The following is a 24,029-nucleotide window of genomic DNA, read 5'->3' as shown; positions in this document are numbered from 1 at the left end:
CCTTGGAGTTGCAGTTACAGTTGATTGTGAGACACTTGACAGCGGTGCTGGGAACTGAGCTCAAGTCCTTGTGAAAAGTAGTAAGGGCCCTGAACTGCCGACCTATCTATTGCTCCAGCTTCTTTATTACTATGTCTTGTGGGTTTTTGTAGCATAGATATACTTCTCAGATGCAAGCAACCTGCTAGAGTTGTTGGCTTGCTATATCTGATCATACCGTTGGTGAAAAACAAATGCTGAAGGAAACATTGCTACGAAGACACCCTAATGGATAAAGTCAGATCTCAGGCCCTTGCTTCTGTGATATACAGATTTATCTACAGATCTGTGATCAGTAAACACAACCTCATGGGAGCAGTGTAGGAGGCGAGGCCTTTTGCAAGCCTTCAGTTTCTGTGAATAAACACATAAAAAGACACTTATCATCAAAAGTGGGGTAGAGGCCAGAAGAAGAAAACAAATTTATTTAAGGTTCTCCTGTTATTAGGGAACTCATGGTCCCTGCACAGGTTCTTGATCTCATCTATAAAAGAAGTTTAAAGTTGACTCAGAAGGATAGTCTATGAAATTTTATTGACTTTTGAGACAGGAAACACCAGAGTTGGCAGCTATAGGGAAGGTGGATATAGGAGAGACAAAGATAAAGTAAAAACCAAACCAACCAAACAACTGGAAAGGCTCACTAGTGGAAGTCTGTATGGGTGAGGTATAGGGTTTCATTAAAGAGACAGAATGTCTGGGGTGTCAGGCCAAGGAAGATTGAGATTTTGATTCCTGACAGGAAAAGGGAGACTTGAAGAGGAAGGAAGTTGTTTTCCCAAAAAGACCAAGTGGACAGGCTTACCAGTGAGGGAGGGGCTTTTCATGGTTCCTACCTCCTAAAGGGGAATACTTAATTCTTCCCATTTTCCTCAGGCGGGTCCTCTTGGTTGTAAAACAGGATTTTCTTCTCATTGAAGGTCTCCAGTCTTAGCAAGAGAAGTGCCCATGATCTACATACACAGGGTGTTTATTATCGGCTCCCAACCTCGTCCTTTGTGTCAGTGAAAGCTGATGATGAAGTCTCAAAGATGCCTGCAAGTAGGTGACTGCAGAGGGCGTTTCCACTCTCTTCCTTTCCACAAAGCATCCTGTAAGGCTCAGGGCTAGGTCACATTCACAAAAACATACACAGGCTCACAGTGCTACTAGTTGTAACTGTCTTGTGTCTTGAAGACACTCATCACACACCAGCATTTAGACAGTGGCATAAAGCAAGCATTCTGAAAGTTCTTAAACCAGTTTCTATTTATTAGCTATGCAAACTCAAGCAATTTCTTAACTGTCATTGAACACGTACATGCCTTGTGATCTGTAGTATAGGCACAAGTATAATTCTTAAAAGGATATAATGAAAAGAAAATTACCCAAACTGGGGGTAGTGGCACACACCTTTAATCCCAGCACTCAGGTGGATCTCTGAGTTCAAGGACAGTCTGATTTACAGTCAGTTCCAGGACAGCTAAGGCTACACAGAGAAACTTTCAGTTTTTCAAGACAAACAAAACAAAAAAGAAATGACTTAATTCCCATAAAGGACTTTGAAAAGCATTATCTAGCATAAGAATTAATAATTATTGTGAAAAGTTACCTTTTTATCTGTTTTTTCAAACACAATGCTGCACTTAATTTACTACTGATCAGGTTACTTCTGGTCTTTTGAATTACAAACTATGCTGCGGAAAGAAACAGAACCGGTAGGACGGAGCTTAGAAGGAATGCTAACATCGATCAAACATACATTTTACACATTTTCCAGAACCAGTAAATTTCTAGATGTAGAATTTCAGGTTATAAAAGATATCTACATATTTAACTACCAACAGATATTACTAAATTTTTCCTTCAAAGTTTTGCCAATTTACAGGCTACCAGCAATGACTGAGAATAATGGTCAGGGCGGCTTATTCATGATTTTCCATTCTTACCCTACTAAGCTTACTAGGTGAATAGTAGGTATTGAAAGCAATTTTAACTGGGTGGCAAATGTTTAGGAAAACACCGGCAGCTTCGGTGTATGTGTTGGGGGCGGGGGGGGGGGGTGGATTAAAAATTTCGATTTAAACCGGGCGGCGGTGGCTCACGCCTTTAATTCCAGCACTTGGGAGGCAGAGACAGGCGGATTTCTGAGTTCGAGGCCAGCCTGGTCTACATAGTGAGTTCCAGGACAGCCAGGACTACACAGAGACACCCTGTCTCGAAAAAACAAAAAACCAAAAACAAAGAAACAAAAAAAAAATTTCGATTTAGTATCTTGAGAAATCATTAGTTGGAAGAACGTGAGATGTTAACTCATTGGTCCTTTTGAAAAAAACCTGTGATGTCACTTGGTGTGTAATGTGCTAACCGCATATTCGTTCTACGGATGTATACCCAGTGAGCACTAAAGCTGGGGCCCAAGGCTAGTCCTTCCATTCCTAAGCCAACCTAAGTTGTAATTGAATTCCAGCTTTTACATATGCAACTTCCTAGGTAGCAATCGAAAAAACATCTCGATGGATCTTTTCTTGGCTACACCATTGACATCCCTGAGCCTACATCAAGCATAATCTTACTCCGGAAATAAAGACATCCATGGGGCCAACTCGTGTACACTATTCTCTAGTCGAGCCTTAAAACAAATTAGGGCAGGAATACACGGATAATATCTCTGTACGCTCAAAAAAGCCGGACGAAAGAATGCTCAAAGGTTAGGCCTTTAGCTAAAATACTGACCCTTTAGAACAATTTACTAAATATCTGCATGTTAATCTTGATGCCTTTCACTGGGCCAATAGCACCCCGTTAAGGACAATAGCCACAACTGCCTTCTTTGCCTTACCCTTTGGTTTAATTGTCAACTGATTTTCAATTTGATTCAACAGCTAAACGAAAGAAGACCAGAGACTTACCTGCTTTCTTCTCATGTCTTCGAACAAGGCAGTCCTCGGCCGAACACTAGGAGCTGCTTCTAAGGTACCTACAGACCCACTCAAAAACCACTGAGTGGTAAAAACTGCAGATCTCCATGCCCAGAACCCCAAACTGACTACAGGAAAAAACGCAAGTGCAACAGCTTTTTTTGCGCTGAAAGTGTAGGTGGCTCTGAAAAGAGCCGTTGGGTTAGGAGTGAGTTAGATGATGACTGACTCACTTGGAGCTGGTGTACTTGGTGACGGCCTTGGTGCCCTCGGACACGGCGTGCTTGGCCAGCTCCCCGGGCAGCAGCAGGCGCACGGCCGTCTGGATCTCCCGGGACGTGATGGTCGAGCGCTTGTTGTAATGCGCCAGGCGCGACGCCTCGCCCGCGATGCGCTCGAAGATGTCGTTCACGAACGAGTTCATGATGCCCATGGCCTTGGACGAGATGCCGGTGTCAGGGTGCACTTGCTTCAGCACCTTGTACACGTACACCGAGTAGCTCTCCTTGCGGCTGCGCTTGCGCTTCTTGCCGTCCTTCTTCTGCGCCTTAGTCACGGCCTTCTTGGAGCCCTTCTTCGGGGCGGGAGCGGACTTCGCAGGCTCAGGCATGGTGAGACTGGAACTCTAGAACTCTAGCACGGAAGCAGGCGTGCGCTCTCTATTTTAACAGTCCTTATTCAAATGAGGCATAGGAAAGCGCATGTATGATTGGTTCGCGATGTTCATGACGGCATCCAAACTCAAGCTCAAGAGAACTGCGTGCCGGAACGCTTCCAATTGGTCTAGATAAGAAAAGGAGAAGTCAGCCAATCGCATAGGCTCTTTTTCGCGCCCAGAGAATCCTATAAATACTAAGCTCCTCCAGTCTTGTGCTACCTAGTTGTTAGTGGCTTTCTGTCTTTCGCAATGTCTGGACGCGGCAAACAGGGTGGCAAGGCTCGTGCCAAGGCCAAGACCCGCTCCTCCCGGGCCGGCCTGCAGTTCCCCGTGGGCCGCGTGCACCGGCTGCTCCGCAAGGGCAACTACTCGGAGCGGGTGGGCGCCGGCGCCCCGGTGTACCTGGCGGCCGTGCTGGAGTACCTGACGGCCGAGATCCTGGAGCTGGCGGGCAACGCGGCCCGCGACAACAAGAAGACGCGCATCATCCCGCGCCACCTGCAGCTGGCCATCCGCAACGACGAGGAGCTCAACAAGCTGCTGGGCCGCGTGACCATCGCGCAGGGCGGCGTCTTGCCCAACATCCAGGCCGTGCTGCTGCCTAAGAAGACCGAGAGCAGCCACCACAAGGCCAAAGGAAAATAAGGCATACTTTGGTCCAACATGAAGAAAAAGGCTCTTTTCAGAGCCATCCACATTGTCTTTAAAGAACTGAACACTTTAATCAAAACCCGGTGTCATTTCATGCGCGGTATAGTGGTGGGAAAGTTTATAGAACCGGAGTTCTGTAAGTTAATTTTAAGACAATAGTTGGCGGTTTCTGCCCAAGGGAGACTGGCATGTATGGACCCAAATGTAAGAACTAGTTTTCCCCTTAAGCATGGCATTAAGTGTTGATAGGAATCTATAGCTATAGCTCTGTTTTGCTTTTCTTTCGATTTTCGAGACGCTTTCTCTGAGTTCAGCCCCGTGTCCTGCAACTTCTGTAGACAGTTCTGCCATGGACTCATACATCAGCCTGCTTCTGCCGGCTTAGTGCAGAGTTTAAAGGCACGTGCCACCATTACTGGCCGGCGCTATGTGCTGCACAACTTTGTGTTGTTGGGAGAGAAGGGACATAAATTATTCAAAGTCGGAACCTTGTCTTTAAACTTAGTGCACTTATTCCCACATAGTGTTAATATAAAAGTTACATTTATCCTCTGCATACTATAATAAATTTTGTTTCATAAGGACGTAGTGATCACATTTAATGAACAAGGTAAAAGCCCATACTTATGAGTGTTGCATTGCTTGATGTACGTAAATTAAAAAAAAAAAAATGCTAATGAAAAACTGGTGTGCGGAATTGATGGAATTAGCGTCTTTCCCATTTAAAAATCTGTTAGATTTGCCACAAGCACCTCCCCTGGCCACACCTACTTTGACTGAGCTCCTGTTTTCACTCCGGTCCGCAAGTTCCCTATAAGAGGGAACTGTTTTCCTTGAGAAGCAATCTGCTCAGACAGTGCAGTTCTAGTGTCATCATGTCTGGCCGTGGCAAAGGCGGGAAGGGTCTGGGTAAGGGCGGCGCCAAGCGCCACCGCAAAGTCCTCCGCGACAACATCCAGGGCATCACCAAGCCCGCCATTCGCCGCCTGGCCCGGCGCGGAGGAGTGAAGCGCATCTCCGGCCTCATCTACGAGGAGACCCGCGGTGTGCTGAAGGTGTTCCTGGAGAACGTGATCCGCGACGCCGTCACCTACACGGAGCACGCCAAGCGCAAGACGGTCACCGCCATGGACGTGGTCTACGCGCTCAAGCGCCAGGGCCGCACCCTTTACGGCTTTGGCGGCTGAGGTCATTTACACATTTTCTCTCTAAAGGCCCTTTTCAGGGCCATCCAATTAAGTCTTCGGAAGGGCTGCAACATGTTAGTCATCGTTTTGAGAGTGGGTGGTCATTTGTGTAGATAGTCGCAGGCCTGTGAGCGCTTTTCAGCGTTTTGGAGAGGTCTAGTTCATGGCCCTCGATACTCTGCTGGTATAGGGGTAACTTAACATGACTATAAAACTTAACCTGCAGACAGTAGTTGATGTGTCAATGTAGGCACTGGAAATTGAACTCAGTAGCCCGTGCTCAGCCGCCGAACACTTCCCGGCCCCCATAAAGATTTACTTCACGAGTAACACGCTTCAAGAAACTTCATTTTCTGTGCATGTGACTTGCTCTAGTTTATATGGCTATGATGGTAAACTTAAGTCTTTTGGCCATTTTTTTAGGAATTCGCCGGAGGCGGGACTTTGGGAGGGGAGGGGCTTTTTCTAATTTTAAAAGTTCATTTTGAAATAATGGAGCAATAGAAGTACGTTATCTCAGTTATTTACTGGCCTCCCAAATAATCATAGATAGCCTTTGTATTAGATTGCTTCCTCATTTTATAGAAGACATTTGTAAATACTCAACAATGGTGAAAACTGCTGTTCCACGTTGTGTATAGAAAGGGGCAAACAAAAACAACCTAACAAACAATCCCCAGGAAATTTAGGAAAATTCATCAGTATAAACTCATCAGTAAGAATGTTTACTCATTTTTACAGTGGATAACAAATTACTCATTCATTTGTTTATTAAAAACGTCTCAAGCTAGCCTTGAATCTATAATTAGCCAAGATCACCTTGAAGTTTTAATTTTTATTTTGATAAGTATAAGCTACTGGTGGTGGTGCCAGAGCCCATGGTGTCTAGAGCCACTGAATCTCCTGGAACTAGAGTTACAGGTAGTTGTGAAATTCTCCTTCCTCTCCAAAGGTACTAGAGATTTAACTTGGGTCATCTTAAAGAACAAGTTCTTTACTACAGGCCACAACCTTAAAATCTTGACCCTTCTGTCTCTTCCTTCAGAGTGCTAGGATTACCATCGTGAGCCACCATACCCACCATACGCGGCTTATGTAGTTCTGAATATCGAAATCAGGGCTTTATACATGCTAGGCAGACACTGCCACTTGAGCCCGATGACACATACATATTCATAATAAAGAGCAATATAAAAATGCAGGCAGATTAAATTTCCTCTTATGTGGTTTGGGCTTTTGTTTATTATAATTGTTTGCTGTGGTTGAAATACATTTTGGGAATAATCAGAAACCCTGAGAAATTAGTCACTGTTTGTGCTGCTGATCTTGCATTACTTAAATAGAGACTACTTCACAATGGTAACACAATTTATGTAACACAATTTATGCAGTAAATTAACAAGACAAATTCTGCTGTTATCAATAAATGATTCTTCTTTTCCATCAAAAGATCCATATCTTTTCTTTTCTACCAAAACACTGACCTGTAATTGAGTTTTTCTGAACATCAAAATGAGAGAAAATTATCAAACTCAACCTTTGAAGTACTTGATTTTGAAGGTCATAAGAGAGACAGTGCTTCACCCAAAATCATTTTATTTATTTAGTAATGAACAGATTCTTTCATAACTGAGCTCACCTTGATAGCACAGGCCTTCTCATCCAACACACTTTCAGTTGCCTTCATTTTCAAACTGTCCTCTCAAACTTCAGAAAAATATTCTGTTAAATTTTTCCAATATGAGGGGGAGGGGGAGGGGGAGGGAGAGGGAGAGGGAGGCATTGTGGGATATCCACCAGAGAAGACTAAATAGACATGAGTTTAAGTCAATAGAAAGTCTTTATTAGTCAGCAGGCTACCACACTGGGTGTTTGGTATAACAGCGTAGTTCTAACCCTTTCTCAAGTGAGCTTTTAAACACAAAAACATGTCCAGGTTTTGCATACTTCAGTTAACAAAAACAGGCAGAATCAGTACTACAGAAGCCAAAAAGCAAGGGTACTACATTTAGAGACTTTCCCAGAATTATGGACATTGATGTATTAGACCTTTGTTTTTATTTCAGCAGGGGATGTTGTCTATGTGCTGAGTTTTACAGCCTGAATGGTTCTTCCACCATCGAGTCGGTTGTATTAAGTTCTCTGGCCCTACTAAGGTCTGAGGCTCTGTTACAAAACGAAGAGAAAGAAAGGAAGAGAAAAAAAAAAAGAATAATGATTTTGTCGAAAATGTATAATTTAGGGGCTGGAGAAACAGCTCAGTGGTTTAAGAGCATTTTCTGTTCCTCTGGAGAATCCCAAGTTCAGTAATCAGTGACCCACATGGCAGCTCACAACCTTTTGTAACTCTAGTTCAGAACATCTACTACCTGCTTCTCCCTGACAGCTGGCACATACACATGTGCCAGACACACAAACAATCACAGGAAATATTCATTGGCCCTGTCCACACAAAAAGCACAGAACAATAGTAAGTGGATTTTACATAAAAGATTTTGCTAAATCCCATTAGCTTTCACAGAGATGAATTTGTTCCCATGGATTACAATGAGTGAATCATTCTTAAAACAAGCTACACCTTTGTCAAAAGTGGCAAACATGTTTAATCTCGGCTACTGGAAATCAGAGTCCAGCCTGATTTGCATTATGAGGTCCATGACAGCCCGATACATAGTAAGACCTTGTGTCTATTAAAAAAAAAAAAAAAAAAAAAAAAAAAAAAAAAAAAAAGTACTTACTACACAAGCATAATGATGTGTGTTCGAATCAGTCCCCGGGACCCACAGAAAGGCGGAGGGAAAGAAGTGACTCCTATGGCTGCCTTCACCTTGAGCTCACTACACATATATGATACACACACAATAATAAAGACACTGTTTTAAAACAAGCAAGTTATTAATCATTTGACAACCATATCATTAAAATAGAGCAGAACAAAAGATTAGATTTCCCGTTATATACCTGTTCCAGGTCTGGATCATCTTTGGAACAATTCCTGGTCTTGGTTTCCTGACATTTGGAAATATACTTTCCTGGTACTATTTGAAATCCTGTAGTTCTGCTACTGAGAAACACATGATAGATAAGACAATATTCTAAAATATGTTAGGTACAGATAAGGAGTACTTTGTACATGTGTGCTCACATATGTAAAAGAACCCCCAAATTACCATTTATAAGACACTATTCATACATGAAATCCCCGGATGTTAAATCTGCATGAGCTAGAAGAGATACGTAATATTCCTTGTCTTACTTGCTTTGCTACGGTTGTGAAGAGGTACCACTAAGGCAGTTTATAAAAGAAAATGTTCATCATTGAGACTGATAGTTCCAGAGGGTTTGAGTTTGTGATCATCACAGCAGGCAGGCATGGCTCTGGAGTGGTAGCTTAGTGCTTACGGAATGAACTTTTAGTCAGCTCTACTTGGCTGCACTCTTGAATAATGGAGATACTAGTCCTCAGTCCAGTCACTTTCCACTTTGCCCAAACTGGGACCCTTATCTTCATAGCCACTGTTAAGGCCTGATTCTGAAGAGCCCCATACTCAGGAGACCCTTCCTCAAGCCTCCGGAATCACGACCACCCAAAGATCACAAGAAACCATACCTGGATGCAATCAGCAGAGGTTTATTAGGGAAAGAGCTGGCAGCCAGCGGTCTGACCAGGTACTCGAGCTGGAGTCAAGGTCCGACCCCCTCGGCCAGTCCTTGGAGGGTTTTAAAGGGAAAAACCACAAACCAGGGGAGTGGGATGGGGTTGTTAAAGATACAAAACATGAAAACAGTGGAACAATTCAGAGGTATTCACTCTAAATGATTAGTGTCATGTGGAAATCGCCCTGCATTCTTCTCAAAAATGTGGTTTTTACCATGCCATTGTGCCCTATCCGGCCATTTCAGATTGCTATCTTTACTTTTTCCGGCTATACGGCTAGGGCCCCACCTAGGTGGTAGCATCTTTATCTGTAATCAGGAATGCCTTCCTGCCTTGGGCGAGGCTTGAGGAATGTAATCCAGCAAGTGTCCTTCACCTGGAATGTGAAGGCCTGAAATCTTATTTTCAGTTCTGTAAGGCAAAAAATCTACACATATTTCATAAAATGGCCTTTATAATTTTTCACTCTACAATTCAGCAAGGAGAAGAGTAAAATATGTAGGTGAATATCATCAACAAACTTACTGCTGTGTGTGGTACACCTGCTTGTGTCCACACTTCAAGTGCTAAGTTGTCCCATTTCTTTCTCTTTGACATATACTTTGCGTTTGAACTGACTTAATCGATGCTATTTCCACAGTAATGAGTTATGGAATGATCTTGTGAGCTAATACCTTATTTGGGCAATTATCAGTGCCTCAAAATGCTGTCTTTAGGACAGCTGCGAGTCAGAGTGGAAACAGGAAGACCAGTAAGTACACAGAACCCAGCAGTATGGAAGAGTGAGGTTATGCACAGAGATATTGAGAATTTGTCTGTCCATGCCACCCGTTTTTTTAAAAAAAGATAGATCAAGGAAGTTTCTTAAAGTTGAATGTACGTGTAGCTAGGATAGTTTTTTTGCTTGTGAATTTGACAGAGTTTCTCTCTGTAGCCCTGGCTGGCCTAAACTCAGAGATCTGCCTGCCTCTGTCTCCCAAATGCTGGGATTAAAGATCTTGCAGGGCAAGATCTTATCAACTCAGTGTGGGTGGGGGCAGTTTGGTTGTTTATTAACAATTATACTGGCTAGTTTTTTTAATGACAACTTGACACAGGCATAGTCATCAGAGAGGAGGGAGCCTCAATTGACAAAATGCCTCTAGCTGCTCGCAAGCCTGTAAGGCATTTTCTTAATTAGTGATTGATGTTGATGGGGCAAGGCATGGTCCGTTGTGAATGGTGCCACCCCTAAGCTGGTGGCCCTGAGTTCTACAAAAAAGTAGGCTGAGCAAAAAATGAGGAACAAGCCAGTGAGCATCACTCTTCCATGGCTTCTGCATTAGTGCCTCCAGGTTCCTGCCCTGACTTCCTCCAATGATGTAGAAGTGTAAGCAGAATAAATGCTTTCTTCCCCATGTTGCTTTGGTCATGGTGTCCCCCACAGCAATAGTAACCCTGATTAAAACAGCAATGGGCTACTGAGAGAATATTAATAGAGTTTGTATATTTTGATGTGTTAGCCTTACTTAATTCATTACACAGTTATGGCTCAGTAGAGGTGATAAATGTTTGTCTGGCGTGCAAATGAAGACCCCCAAACTCGGGAGACCTTTACTCAAGTCTCGGGAAGGCCACCCAGAAACTCGCAAGACACCGTACCTGGATGCAATCAGCAGAGGTTTATTAGGAAAGAGAGCTGGCAGCCAACGGTCAAACTCCTCGCCCACACAGGAGTAGAGTTTGACCCCGCCAGTCAGTCTGAGAAGGGTTTTTAAAGGGGGAAACCACAAACCTGGAGAGTGAGGAGAGGTGAAAGGTTGCTAAGGAAATATAACAATAAAAATAGCGGAGAATTCCAGAGGAACACAACCTAAGTGAATCAGGGTTATGTGGAAAACACTCTGCACACCCACTCCTCACAAAAATGTGGTCCTGCCATGTCACTTGTTCAACTATTTCTCAGTTGATACTTTGTCACTTTGCCCTGTCATCATGGCTACTAGCTTTCCAGCCCCACATAGATGATTTACACCTTTTTTTTGTGGTCAGGAATGTGTCTTCCGGCTTTGGGCCTTCCCCACCCACAGGTGGGTTTTCTTCCCTGAGGCTTGAGGAATGTTAATCTCCTCTGGCTCAGGGATAATGTTCCCAGAATGTATCCCAGGGCAGTGAAGACCTGAAATCTTACATTCAGTTCTGCTTTCTGGAATCTGCATTCTTTTGCTCAGGTCTAGGGATAAAGAAAAAGCCTGTATATATTTTATAAAATGATCTTTATAATTTCTCACTCTACCCAAGAAGCCTTGAGTTCAGTCATCACTACTGCGTAAACTGGGTGTGAATACACGTTTATAATCCCAGCACTCATTGTTCAAACCTATTCTTTAAAAACCTTCAAGGGTAACCAAGAAAGCTACATGAGATTCCATTTTTAAAAACCAAACCAACAAACAAAACAACAAACAAACAAAAAACAACCAAAGTAAGCAAAACAAATCCCCAAACAGTCTATGTGAATAAGTAGGGAGTTGGACATATTTCAGGAGCTATAGAAGAAAAATCTCAGCTAGAAATATAAGCTTGGAAGTCATTAAATGATGGGTTCTGTTTAGGGGCCCAGTGGATATCTCCAAGGGATTTTAGGGTTAGGGTTTGAGTTTGAACAGAAAAGGCCTAGAATCTGAGAGTTCCACAGGCACTTGGTATTGAAGCTTAGTGAACCGTGACATTGATAAGAAGATAGTATGAAAAACTGAGATTTGTTTTTAAATCTAAAATGGCCTGAAGGATGAGCAGTCTATGGAAAATACTAATAAGTTATATTGGGTGTGAGCTGCCCAGAGATGCTGATTCAATTGTTGGACGGTTTTACTCTGAAACCTGACGTTGTAGTGAGGGCCTGTCCACTGCAGAGGGGCGGAGGGGCGGAGGGGCGGAGGGGCGGAGGGGCGGAGGGGCGGAGGGGCGGAGGGGCGGAGGGGCGGAGGGGCGGAGGGGCGGAGGGGCGGAGGGGCGGAGGGGCGGAGGGGCGGAGGGGCAGAGGAGGGGCGGAGGGGGGGGGTGGAGGGGGGCAGAGGGGCAGAGGGGCAGGGGGCAGAGGTAGAAGCAGTAAGATCACAAGTTCAAGGCCATCTTGGGCAAACAGATCCCATCTCAAAAGGATGATGTGGGAGTGTGTAAAATGACCTGGATTCAGTCTCCAGCACCCCACCTACATACAAAAACAAAAAACAAAAACAAAGGGGGCTGGAGAGATGGTTTAGAGGATAAGAGCACTGACTGCTCTTCCTAGAGGACATGGGTTCAATTCCTAACACCCATATTATTACTCATAATTGTAACTCCAGATCCAAGGTTCTGACACCCTCACACAGACATACAGGTGGGCAAAATACTAATGCACATTAAATAAAAATAAATAAATAAATAAATAAATAAATAAATCATCTACAAAAAACCCCAAAACCAAACAAACAAAACCAAGTTTTGATATTTAAACAAGTGAACTAGCTAAACATCAGATTTTCAGTCCAAATGAGACACATCTACACTCCATACTCGGACTACAAGCTTTGTGTTTTAGCTGTATCTTATCCACGTTACAGTAAATTACTCCTTTTTTTGGGCAAAGCACCAAAGGCATTCGATAACTGGTAAAGAATCTCTTTCTATGCTCAAAATAAAAATTAGTTATGTATTTACTCGTTAATTTTACATAGTAATTTAAGATTAATAGCTCCCACGAAGCCAACCTATTATCATTAATTTTTAAAAAGTGTGTTACTTACTATATATTTTACCAGATTACCCTTCCACCTAAGAAGGAAATCAGGCTTCTCTATAACCTTAATGAGCCAGAATAAAATGCTAAGTAAACCAGGCACGGGGGGGGGGGACAGATAACTAATATACCTGCAACAATACCTACAAGAAAGCACACAAATACAGTTGCATGCTGAGTATAGATGGGTGCTGGGGGCGGGGGGTGGGGGTGGGGTGGTGGTGGTGGGGAGAGGGAGGAAAGCCAAAAGCACATGTTCTTGATATCTATTGTATAGTGAGGTGATTTAGGACACCTTAAACTTGAGCATTGTATAGACCTCACTTTTATATCCCACACATACATGCAAAAAGTGGCGAGGTGTTAGGACATCAAATTAACGTGAATCACTTAAAAGTATACAACCATGCTGATACAACCTACATCTTGTTTCCGCTTTGTCTGCCAATTAATACAGAATTAAAAGGCAGGAAATGTTCTCAGGTAGCGGGGAAAACCCGTAAATCCTGAGAGCAGTATATTAAGACAGGCACTTACTGGGGAAGATGAAAAACACTACACACACACACACACACACACACACACACACACACACACGGGGGATGATAGTTAGACCCTGGGTAGCTGAATAATAATCTACTTTCCTGTGGACTGGATTTTATTTATTTACAGCTTGATACTTTGAACGGCCCACATCTGTTGGGATGTACCTTGGTCTACTTATTTGTTGCTCAAATTGCACTAGAGTAATACAGTCACACTCTTAAGTCCTTAACAGTGATCAGCCAGATACTACATTCATAGAATCTAGATGCCTTGTCCAGAATGAGCACAGAACACTCACGGGTAAGCGAGATAGAGACCTTGCCAAGCCAAACACCACAGAAAATGCATTGTGGACTGATTAACATGACAAACCCTAGAAATTCCATCTTCAGAAAATATGCTACATACAGTCCTTCAGGAAATAAGTAGGTGGCCCTGAAAAGGACCTTTAGGGAGGAAAAGCTTAGCTGAGTTTAACCGCCGAAGCCATAGAGGGTGCGGCCCTGGCGCTTGAGCGCGTAGACCACGTCCATGGCGGTGACCGTCTTGCGCTTGGCGTGCTCCGTGTAGGTGACGGCGTCGCGGATCACGTTCTCCAGGAACACCTTCAGCACACCGCGGGTCTCCTCGTAGATGAGGCCGGAGATGCGCTTCACTCCTCCGCGCCGGGCCAGGCGGCGGATGGCGGGCTTGGTGATGCCCTGGATGTTGTCCCGGAGGACTTTGCGGTGGCGCTTGGCGCCGCCTTTGCCCAGGCCCTTACCACCCTTGCCACGACCAGACATAATGACACAGAAACTACACTGTTCCGAATGCAAACAGATGGCTTCTCAGAGAAAGCACTTCCCTCTTATAGGGAGCGTGCGGACCGGAGTGAAAACAGGAAGCGTTTTGGCGGGAACTGGGTGTGGTTGGGGGGAAGGGCACTCAGCGCAAGTTTAATACTACAGATTTTAAATGGAAAGGAAGCGAATTCCATCGACTCCACACACTTCGTTTTTCTTTTAGTATTTGAATAGGACCATAATCATTTAACTTAGGTGTACAGAACAATGGAAGTCAGGTTGCGCGTTTTTAATGCGTGCATGCTTCTAAGTGTTTTACTTTCATTTAATGATTCCTACCGTGTCTTTATAAAGTTTATTACATAATGCACAAAAAAATCCAGCACTTCTATTTATACTCTTTTCACTACTTGAGATTATGTATGCTTTTCAGCTTTTTTTTTTTTTTTTGGTTTTTCGAGACAGGGTTTTTCTGTGTAGCTCTGGCTGTCCTAGACTCACTCTGTAGACCAGGTTGGCCTCGAACTCAGAAATCCGCCTGCCTCTGCCTCCCAAGTACTGGGATTAAAGGCTTGCGCCACCACCGCTTAAAGATAGCTTGAAATGAATGATTTGATGCCAAGAAAAACATGGGCCACACAGCTGGGCGACGGTGACGCAAGCTTTAATCCTCAGCACTCCAAAGGCAGAGCCTGATCTTGAGTTCTAGGTCAGCCAGGTTTTCCAGGACACTAATTGAAATTAAATTAAAAAAAAAAAAAATCAAGACAACTATAAAGCTTCTGAACTTGAAAAGTAAAAATATCCAAATAGCTATCACTACTGGCAATATTTAAATTTTAACCTCATAGACAGGATAAGATTAGGATTAAGGATAAGCACAAGATCAGAGTGCTGAAATCCAGATGAGGTACGCTTATTTAGCTTCTCAGGGTACTACAGTTTGGTTCAATTTTAAGTACTTTAGCATCTGAGTACATGTGACCCACTGCCATGGGTTCGCATCCCGTGCCTACAGTTCTTTAAAAGACAGTGTGGATGGCTCTGAAAAGAGCCTTTGATTTCAGATGAGTACAAGTCTGGTCTTATTTCCCCTTGGCCTTGTGGTGGCTGCTCTCGGTCTTCTTGGGCAGCAGCACCGCCTGGATGTTGGGCAGGACGCCGCCCTGCGCGATGGTGACGCGGCCCAGCAGCTTGTTGAGCTCCTCGTCGTTGCGGATGGCCAGCTGCAGGTGGCGCGGGATGATGCGCGTCTTCTTGTTGTCGCGGGCCGCGTTGCCCGCCAGCTCCAGGATCTCGGCCGTCAGGTACTCCAGCACGGCCGCCAGGTACACCGGGGCGCCGGCGCCCACCCGCTCCGAGTAGTTGCCCTTGCGGAGCAGCCGGTGCACGCGGCCCACGGGGAACTGCAGGCCGGCCCGGGAGGAGCGGGTCTTGGCCTTGGCACGAGCCTTGCCACCCTGTTTGCCGCGTCCAGACATTGCGAAAGACAGAAAGCCACTAACAACTAGGTAGCACAAGACTGGAGGAGCTTAGTATTTATAGGATTCTCTGGGCGCGAAAAAGAGCCTATGCGATTGGCTGACTTCTCCTTTTCTTATCTAGACCAATTGGAAGCGTTCCGGCACGCAGTTCTCTTGAGCTTGAGTTTGGATGCCGTCATGAACATCGCGAACCAATCATACATGCGCTTTCCTATGCCTCATTTGAATAAGGACTGTTAAAATAGAGAGCGCACGCCTGCTTCCGTGCTAGAGTTCTAGAGTTCCAGTCTCACCATGCCTGAGCCTGCGAAGTCCGCTCCCGCCCCGAAGAAGGGCTCCAAGAAGGCCGTGACCAAGGCGCAGAAGAAGGACGGCAAGAAGCGCAAGCGCAGCCGCAAGGAGAGCTACTCGGTGTACGTGTACAAGGTGCTGAAGCAAGTGCACCCCGACACCGGCATCTCGTCCAAGGCCATGGGCATCATGAACTCGTTCGTGAACGACATCTTTGAGCGCATCGCCGGCGAGGCGTCGCGCCTGGCGCACTACAACAAGCGCTCGACCATCACGTCCCGGGAGATCCAGACGGCCGTGCGCCTGCTGCTGCCCGGGGAGCTGGCCAAGCACGCCGTGTCCGAGGGCACCAAGGCCGTCACCAAGTACACCAGCTCCAAGTGAGTCAGTCATCTAACTCACTCTTAACCCAACGGCTCTTTTCAGAGCCACCTACACTTTCAGCGCAAAAAAAGCTGTTGCACGTGCTTTTTCCTGTAGTCCGTTTGGGGTTTTGGGCCTGGGGATCTGAAGTTTTCCACCATTTACTTTTTTTTTTTTTTAGTGGACCCTATCCTGCTCTGTAGGTGCTGTAGAAGTAACTCAGAGTCATTAAGGGGAAAGCTACTGGCTTGGCGAAATCTGGAAGTTTCTAATTCAAAAGGCTAGAAGCCATCTGTTTAGGAGCAAAGATGGCATCCCGTGTGGAATATTTTAAAGCACTTTGTTCCTAAGTCACTTCTGTTTTGTTTTAGTTCTTGACACGGTTTCTCTGTGCAGTCCTGTCTGACTTGTAGCTGTGTATACCAAGTTGGCTTGGAACTCGGAAGTCTGCCTGTCTCTGCCTCTGAAGTTCTAAAGATGTGTATGAACACACCCAGCTTATGTCAGGTTATTTTGTAGCAACCTTATAATGTAAATTACATTTGTGCCTTTACAGATCACAAGGCGCATGTCAGTAGCCATTAACACATTGTCTGAATTTCCTCAGCTAATAAATAGTAACTACTTCATAAACAGTTTCAGCATATGTGGCTATAACCACTGAATATCATCACAGCTTGTCTAAACACTGATGAGTGTGTTATTACAGCCTGTCTAAACACTGATGAGTGTGTCTCCAAGACACAAAATAGTGAAAAATGGATCCTATTACCTGATCCAAAAAAAATTCTTTCACAAAATTTGAAACATTTTGTTGCTGTTGTTATTGACAGACTGCCATTCTCGGGTACATCATCAGCTCACCAATATCTCTGATTATGAAAAAGTCATCCGCCCCAAAGTGTCCATGGGGAAAATCAGAGCTTCCAGCTCAATGGACCATTTGCTGTGTCACCTAGCAGGAGCATGCATGGTTCTGGAGCCATAACTTCTGGGCCAGCATAACGTAAGGCCGTGGGAACGGAAAGTCAAAATTTCCAGAGAGAGTTGTTAGACGTGATCGTGAGTGGGACTCTCAGATCCACCCTTTAATTCCTGGCCCTGTCAATCCTGGCTACGGGAGGAAACCATACCATATATTGGACCCTGACTCAAACCGCTCTCTGGAGACGCCCTTCCAGGCTGTCACCACCTAACTGATACTATAATTGTGTCTTCAAAAGGCCGTTCTAAGCCAGCTCCTTTAGGGTCATGGGAAACTTGGTAAGACCAGTGGGTGCCATGAGTCTCACTTCTCTGGCCATGCTTCTTGGTCAGAAGCTGTGCTGTGTAGGCCACCATGACAGGACAGTGTAAGGCATCCTGTAGGTCAGTGGATGGTGGTTTGGATAGAAATCTTGTGTGCATTAAAGGCAACTCCATAACTAGAATAAGCATGTTCTCTAGTAAGGACAAAGCATTGGTATTTACATAGAAGAAGTAGAGTGCTGACACCCACTTGCCATTTGGTCTCTGAATGGGTGCCCAAGGCTATGGTGCTATATCAGAGACCAATGTTAGCAGATTTGATATTTGGCAGCAGCTGTAGTGTGCTCAATCTCAGTGTGTGGAAGTACAGGTTGCTGAGTCCATGTGCAACCTCCATCTCTACCATCATGGGCACAAATAAACAGAGAAAGAGGAAGATTGTCCAAAGAATGGGCCATCCTACCTAACTTGATTATTAACTACTCCTCTACTAAAGTCACCTTTCAGTGAACATTAACATGGGACACAGTATCTTCACATCCATTGCTCATTCAAACACATCTTGCCCAAATGTCTTTATCAACAATTTTCCATTCACACTTTTTATAAGTCTGACCATCCAGCCAATTCATTGGTTCTATAACCCATGAATCAGTTAAAAAAAAAAAAAAAAAAAAAAAAAAAAAAAAAAAAAAAAAAAAAAAAAAAAAAAAAAAAAACATTTGGCCACATCTCTCTCATTCCTAGCAAAATATACAACTGTGGGTACCATACCATTGTCTACCCACCACAAAGATGTCCCTTCATCAGTGTCTTTGAGGGTTGACTCTAAAGGGGGTTGGAATGCTGTAGCTGTCCACTTTTGGATGTTACCTACATAGCATGCAGAACCTTCAGTAAAGGCCATAGTCTGTTTTTCCTCGGTCCATTATAGAGCATACCCCAAGAGGCTACAGATACATGTTTGACCAACAGAGACCATAGGCATTTGGCAAACTACTTCATGTAACTTGTTCAGACTTGCAGGACCTGCTCACCTACACACACTCAATTTGTACTTGACAAGGATTGTCCTGTGCACATCCATCCACCTAAGGCCTGATGAGTCAGATAATACCCAGTTGCTGATGGGCAACTCAGTCCCATGGTAACTTGGTGTCAATCATTCAGCTTCCATAAAAGCTCAATAGCAGGGTAAGAGCTGTTTCTAGAAAGAATAGTTTTCTGCAGATGATAGTAGAGCCCTGCTCCAAAATCCCAAGGGACTTACCTACAATTTATCCACAAGGGCTGCCAAAGGCTCTAGACATTTAGTGAATGTGTGTGTGTGTGTGTGTGTGTGTGTGTGTGTGTGTATGTGTGTGTATGTGTGTGTGTGTGTGTGTGTGTGTGTGTGTATACAAGTGTAGTAAGGTACATGTGAGCAGTCAGAGAGCAATTGGGACACTCTTTCATTTGAGACTAGAACGTGTCTTGAAAGTATTACATTCTACCAATACCTCCTCTCACTCATTTGTAGTATTGCTTCACTAGTTGCCAGACAGATGAGAACACAACTCTACTTTTAAACTTAAAATTTTCTTCTTCTTTTGACAGGGTTTCATTATGTAATCCTGGCGTCCTAAAACTCACTATATAACCAGGTTATATTAGGAGTCAGAGTCAGGCAGTGGTGGTGCATGCCTTTAATCCCAGCACTTAGGAGGCGTGAGGCAGGCGGATTTCTGAGTTCAAGGCCAGCCTGGTCTCCGATTGCTAGCGTTATAAGTGTGTGCCAATTTATTATTATTATTATTATTATTATTATTATTATTATTATTATTATTATTTGAGACAGTGTCTCTGTAGCCAAGAATGACTTACTGTTCTTTGACCCACATTTAGTTTCTGGAACCCACATGTGACTGTTGGGAACAAGCAAAAGAAATGTCTCTTAGATACTATCACTTCATTTTCAGACTCCATTTAATCATAGGGAGAGACTAACTTCTCGGACCCAGGCTCTAGAGAGTTAGAAGTTTCCTAATAACCAAACAGCTTCTATTATAGGGAAACAGTTGTCTGAGCCTAGCCTTCAAAGACAGCTTCTCCATCTTGCTGGCAGAGTAAACTAAATTTATTTTCTCAGGCCCGGGAACCTACTTGTATCTTGATTGATGAAAACTGCTTAATCCCTATGTCAAAATCTGACTGGACGATGCTGCAAACCACCGCTCTCCTTCAGTCTACGGTTTTATCCTTTTAGTATGCTCCACAACATTTCCTCAAGGACACATTTCCGTCCTGAGTATGTTTTCTGGCCCTGATCAATCAGTAGTGGCTGATTGCAATAATTTTTTTGTCACGTGCATTTACCTGGTGTTTGAGTTATCTTGGATTTTAGTGGACCCTACAATAGTGACACACAACTGCTTGTCACTCCAGTTTCAGGGATCAGATGCACTCTTTTGAGACATCTGATCCCTGAGGCGTTTGGTGGACATACACTGAGGCACACCAACATATACAGAAAGAAAAATAAAGGAAAAGGACATTTTGAAAAAGAAATGGCAGATGTGGTAGCTCGTGCCAGCATTTGGGAGACTGAGGCAGGCGATCAAGATTATACAGCAAAACTCTGACTCCCTCTCAAAACAAAACAAAACTATTTAACTAATACATGCAAGTAAGAAAGCAATGGAATTTTGTTCCTGTTCTCTATTAGCTCAGCACGTGTGATACGTTTGTAAATTCAGCAGTGGAGTGTTTGGCTCCTTCTTTTATATCCTCAATTTTCCTCACTCCTCTTTCTGTTTGTTTTTAATTGAGGGGTGGGGGTTGGGGGTTTCTTCATTCTCTTTTGAGGTATGGTCTTGCTATGTAGCCCAGGCTGGCCTCTAACTCTCAGCAACTCTCTGCCTTGGCCTTCCGTGTGCTGGAATTACAGGCATGCATCCTGACACCTGGCTCTCCCCCACCTCCACTCGCAGTATAGAGCATTAAATGCAGGGCCTCAGCAGTGCTAGGCAAGAACACTGCCTAGAACAATCACTCTGCCAGCTGAGCTGCATCCTAACTTTGCTTGGAAAAGGTTTCTTACTGACCCCCAGCCCACACTGAGTGCTGTCAGTGAGTAAGGTAAAAGCAACTGTAGTCAGTGTTTTCATGTACAGTCTGAGGGCCTGACTGTGAAGCAGGAGTCCTATGAAGGTGGTCACTCCCGGTAAGGAGATGACCATGCCTTTGGGTTTGCTTTTCTGTTTGCTTTTTGAGAGAGGACCTCAGGTAACTTGGGCAGCCTTGAACTTTCAATTTTCTGCCTTTGCTCCTACGTCCTGGGTTACAGGCCTGAGCCATGGTGCAGGGTTTTATGTGGTACTAGGTATGCAGCTTCTTGCATATTAAGAAAGCACTGTACCAGCTGAGCTCCTGGAATCTCTCCTTAGCCCAGGCTGTCCTGAAACTCACAGTTGTCATCCTGACTCAATCTCAAAAGCTGGTTTTATAGGCCTGTTTGCTAATCCTCCATCCCAGGGAAATTTATCCTGACTCTTAAGAATGATTTTGTTACTGTGATAAAACACCATGACCAAAGCAACTTGGGAGAGGAAAAGGCTGGTTCCTGTCTTACAGGAAGGTCATGCTTGAGGGAAGTTGGATCTGAAATTCAAAATAGGGACTTGCTGGCAGGAACTAAAGCAAAGACCATAGAGGCATGCTGCTTTTGGCTTGCTTCCATTCTTCATACTCAGCCAGATTATACAGGCCACCTAGGGCCACCTGGCCAAAGTGGGACTGCCTACAGTGAGCTTGGCCCTCCTGTATCAATCATAAATCAATCTGATGACCTCTCAGACCCATCTGGTCGAGGCAATTCCTCATTGGAAGTTCCTTCTCTTGTTCAGGTGGTCACAGTTTCTGTCAAGTTGACAAAGAACCAACCTGAATAATGTAAACTTACCAGCCCACTGTCAAGTTGTTTCCCTGGTGTGTGAATGCATAAGACCATGATTAACCGCTTTATAAAACAAAATTTATTGCAGAACATACAAAGGAAGAAATTATAGCATTTGCATGTATATTCTTTCCACTATTTGGGCATAAGTATGCTACTTAGCTAAAAAGATATAGTTTAAGGACTGAATGATTTAATGCCCAAAAGTAAAACTGAACTATACAGCCAGGTGGTGTTAGCACACGCCTTTAATCCCAGTACCCTGGAGGCAGAGGCAGGAGGATCCTCTGAGTTTGAGGTCAGCCTGTTCTAGGGAGTTTGTTCCAGAACAGCCAGGGCTACACAGAGAAAGAAAACTTGTCACAAACAAACAAACCAAGCAAACAAAACAAAACAAAACAAAAAAAACCAAAAACCCAAATGAACCCATATACACACACACACAAAACAAACTCCAAAACCAACTCCCCTACTTCTGCACCCATACAAGAAACCAAAACAACCAAAAAAAAAAAAAAAAAAAAAAAAAAAAAAAAATCCCTACCACACTTTGTGAAGACATAGCAACAGGGACAAATATAACAAAGCACACACACTGTTCTCAAGATGTAAGTCTACCCATACATTGTGATTCTGAGTATATTAAAACACTTCCCAGGTTTCCTTCTCTTAACTCTACTACTACAAAATAAATAAATAAATAAATAAATAAATAAATATAGAAAATTTTTTTTGAAAGTGACTCCCAACTTTTTTTTTAATGGTGGCTCACAATTGTGATTTTTTTTTTAAAGTTGAAAGTAACTGGCTTATCAAGTTCCATTATTCCATAAATATATTATACTTTTAATGTCTCAGACCTTGCATAATTTTTATGCAAATCTTTTACTCTCACCAGGAAAGAAATTTGCTTACACAGAGTTGTCACATCCACCCACCTCCAATACATTTTCAGAACATAGTGATCACCTGGCACAAGGCCAATCTCCCCTTCCTTTTATTCCTTTACAGCAATTCCTTTTAAAGAAGTCATTCTTGAAAGATTTCGAGGTGGGAATCCAGCTGAAGGGGAAAAGATGCTGTAACCACTTCATTACAGTAAAACCAAGTGAACTTCCTGCACCTGTGTGCTAGTTACCTTAGTTCATGTTCTGGCAGGAGCTCTTTCTCTGTCTTCTCTGTCTCCTCTTTCTCCTCTTCTTCTTCATCATCCTCTCCTTTTTTTGGGGGGTGGGGAGGGGAAGACTGGGAGGGTCTCATGGAGCTCTTGCTGCCACGGAGCATTCTCTTGAGACCAAGCCAGTAGGTCAGTTTCATACTTAGAGATCAGCCTGCTTCCTGTACTTGGATTGAATCTGGTAGGACCAAGGTCTCTGCCTGGTGCACAAAAGGAGATAGATGTTTTGCCTTTGGCTTCGTGTCCTCTGTGTAACCTTAAGACTCCTTTCTATGTGAAAGCCAAGGAACTGGTAGCAGACTAGTTGGGCCTTCCAAAAGATTACAGGAACTCCTTATTGCTGTGTGGCAGCAGTGCAGGGGATTCTTTCCCTGTTGCTCAGACTAACGGTATGTGTCCTAATAGAAGTATTCATCTTCTCATATGCATAAAGAACAGTATGCCTGCTGCACTGCAAACTGAAGGCATTTGAGGCACAGCAAACTCAGGTAGAGACTTGGTTGTATCTTCTCTTAAAAGACAAATTGTCCAAAGACAAATGTCCAGAAACTACTGTAGTATCAAGACTTTCCTCCAAAAATCATCTGAAGTAGAGACTGCATCAGCAGAGATCTTCAAGATAAGTGCCCTGCTCATACCAACTTGGCACGAGTAGTCTTCCATAGCTCACTTCCTTTCTACTAGTTTGCCTGTATATCTTTCACCCTCCACTAAGAAGGAACATAAACTTTAAGATCTCTTTCATCAGGGTATTTGGTTTTCTTTCATAATATACCTACACACTCGAGAAAAACCACAGCTGTCTTGATTAAGGCAAGCTTTATATTTAGAACTGGGGAACTTGCTGCCTTTCCCAAAATTAAGATTTCAGAGAGCAGCCCCCTCATTGGCTTTTTCAGTACCTTTTATGAGAAAACATCAGGGCAGATAGAAGACAGTTGTGCTGTTAAGCACCAGAGAGAAGAGTGGGGGACTCAGGGCTCAAGACTGCTTGTGAGGTAGAAAGGTTCTAAAGATACTTCCTGTGGAAGGAGTCATCAAGGCACACGAGAAGACAGCTTTAAGGCTAAAGCACAACCATATATCACACGTTCAAGAGTTAGGCAAGGCAAAGGGGTGGGCATCACACATTATGGGACTGCAAGATTAGTAAATTGAAAGACATATTTTGCAGGATACATAAGATGTCGGAGATAAACTTACTCTTGTAAGGCATGGAGACTTAATGACAATGTAGTTCCTGTTTTGGTCTCACAACTTCTCTGGCTAATCTGTTTGCTGCCATATTCATAATCGTGGCACACTGAGAGGAGAAGGAAACTTTACCTTCCTTCCCTCACAAGAA

The 24,029-nt window shown here is 43.9% G+C and overlaps 6 protein-coding genes across 6 annotated transcripts; 3 read left to right on the top strand and 3 right to left on the bottom strand.

Moving 5' to 3' along the window:
- Positions 1-3,149: 3,149 nt before the first annotated feature.
- On the bottom strand, positions 3,150-3,577 carry LOC117701973 (histone H2B type 1-C/E/F/G/I). Its single transcript, XM_034493374.2, has one exon. It carries the CDS (start codon positions 3,547-3,549, stop codon positions 3,169-3,171), a length of 381 nt encoding a protein of 126 aa, XP_034349265.1. The 5' UTR covers positions 3,550-3,577; the 3' UTR covers positions 3,150-3,168.
- Positions 3,578-3,707: 130 nt separating this feature from the next.
- Positions 3,708-4,886, top strand: LOC117701972 (histone H2A type 1-B-like). Its single transcript, XM_034493373.2, has one exon. The coding sequence runs from the start codon at positions 3,847-3,849 to the stop codon at positions 4,240-4,242; it is 396 nt and encodes a 131-aa protein (XP_034349264.1). The 5' UTR covers positions 3,708-3,846; the 3' UTR covers positions 4,243-4,886.
- Positions 4,887-5,087: 201 nt separating this feature from the next.
- On the top strand, positions 5,088-6,959 carry LOC117701970 (histone H4). Its single transcript, XM_076706346.1, has one exon. It carries the CDS (start codon positions 5,124-5,126, stop codon positions 5,433-5,435), a length of 312 nt encoding a protein of 103 aa, XP_076562461.1. The 5' UTR covers positions 5,088-5,123; the 3' UTR covers positions 5,436-6,959.
- Positions 6,960-13,496: 6,537 nt separating this feature from the next.
- On the bottom strand, positions 13,497-14,208 carry LOC143433876 (histone H4). Its single transcript, XM_076706347.1, has one exon. It carries the CDS (start codon positions 14,185-14,187, stop codon positions 13,876-13,878), a length of 312 nt encoding a protein of 103 aa, XP_076562462.1. The 5' UTR covers positions 14,188-14,208; the 3' UTR covers positions 13,497-13,875.
- A 1,064-nt stretch (positions 14,209-15,272) lies between these two features.
- Positions 15,273-15,690, bottom strand: LOC117701963 (histone H2A type 1-B-like). The gene has a single exon (XM_034493363.2). The coding sequence runs from the start codon at positions 15,666-15,668 to the stop codon at positions 15,273-15,275; it is 396 nt and encodes a 131-aa protein (XP_034349254.2). The 5' UTR covers positions 15,669-15,690.
- A 252-nt stretch (positions 15,691-15,942) lies between these two features.
- LOC117701966 (histone H2B type 1-C/E/F/G/I) lies at positions 15,943-16,375 on the top strand. Its single transcript, XM_034493368.2, has one exon. The coding sequence runs from the start codon at positions 15,966-15,968 to the stop codon at positions 16,344-16,346; it is 381 nt and encodes a 126-aa protein (XP_034349259.1). The 5' UTR covers positions 15,943-15,965; the 3' UTR covers positions 16,347-16,375.
- The last annotated feature ends 7,654 nt before the right edge of the window (positions 16,376-24,029 follow it).

This window comes from Arvicanthis niloticus, unplaced genomic scaffold (assembly GCF_011762505.2).
Source record: "Arvicanthis niloticus isolate mArvNil1 unplaced genomic scaffold, mArvNil1.pat.X pat_scaffold_362_arrow_ctg1, whole genome shotgun sequence".
Taxonomy (NCBI): domain Eukaryota; kingdom Metazoa; phylum Chordata; class Mammalia; order Rodentia; family Muridae; genus Arvicanthis; species Arvicanthis niloticus.
This window is presented reverse-complemented; position numbering and strand designations above follow the sequence as displayed.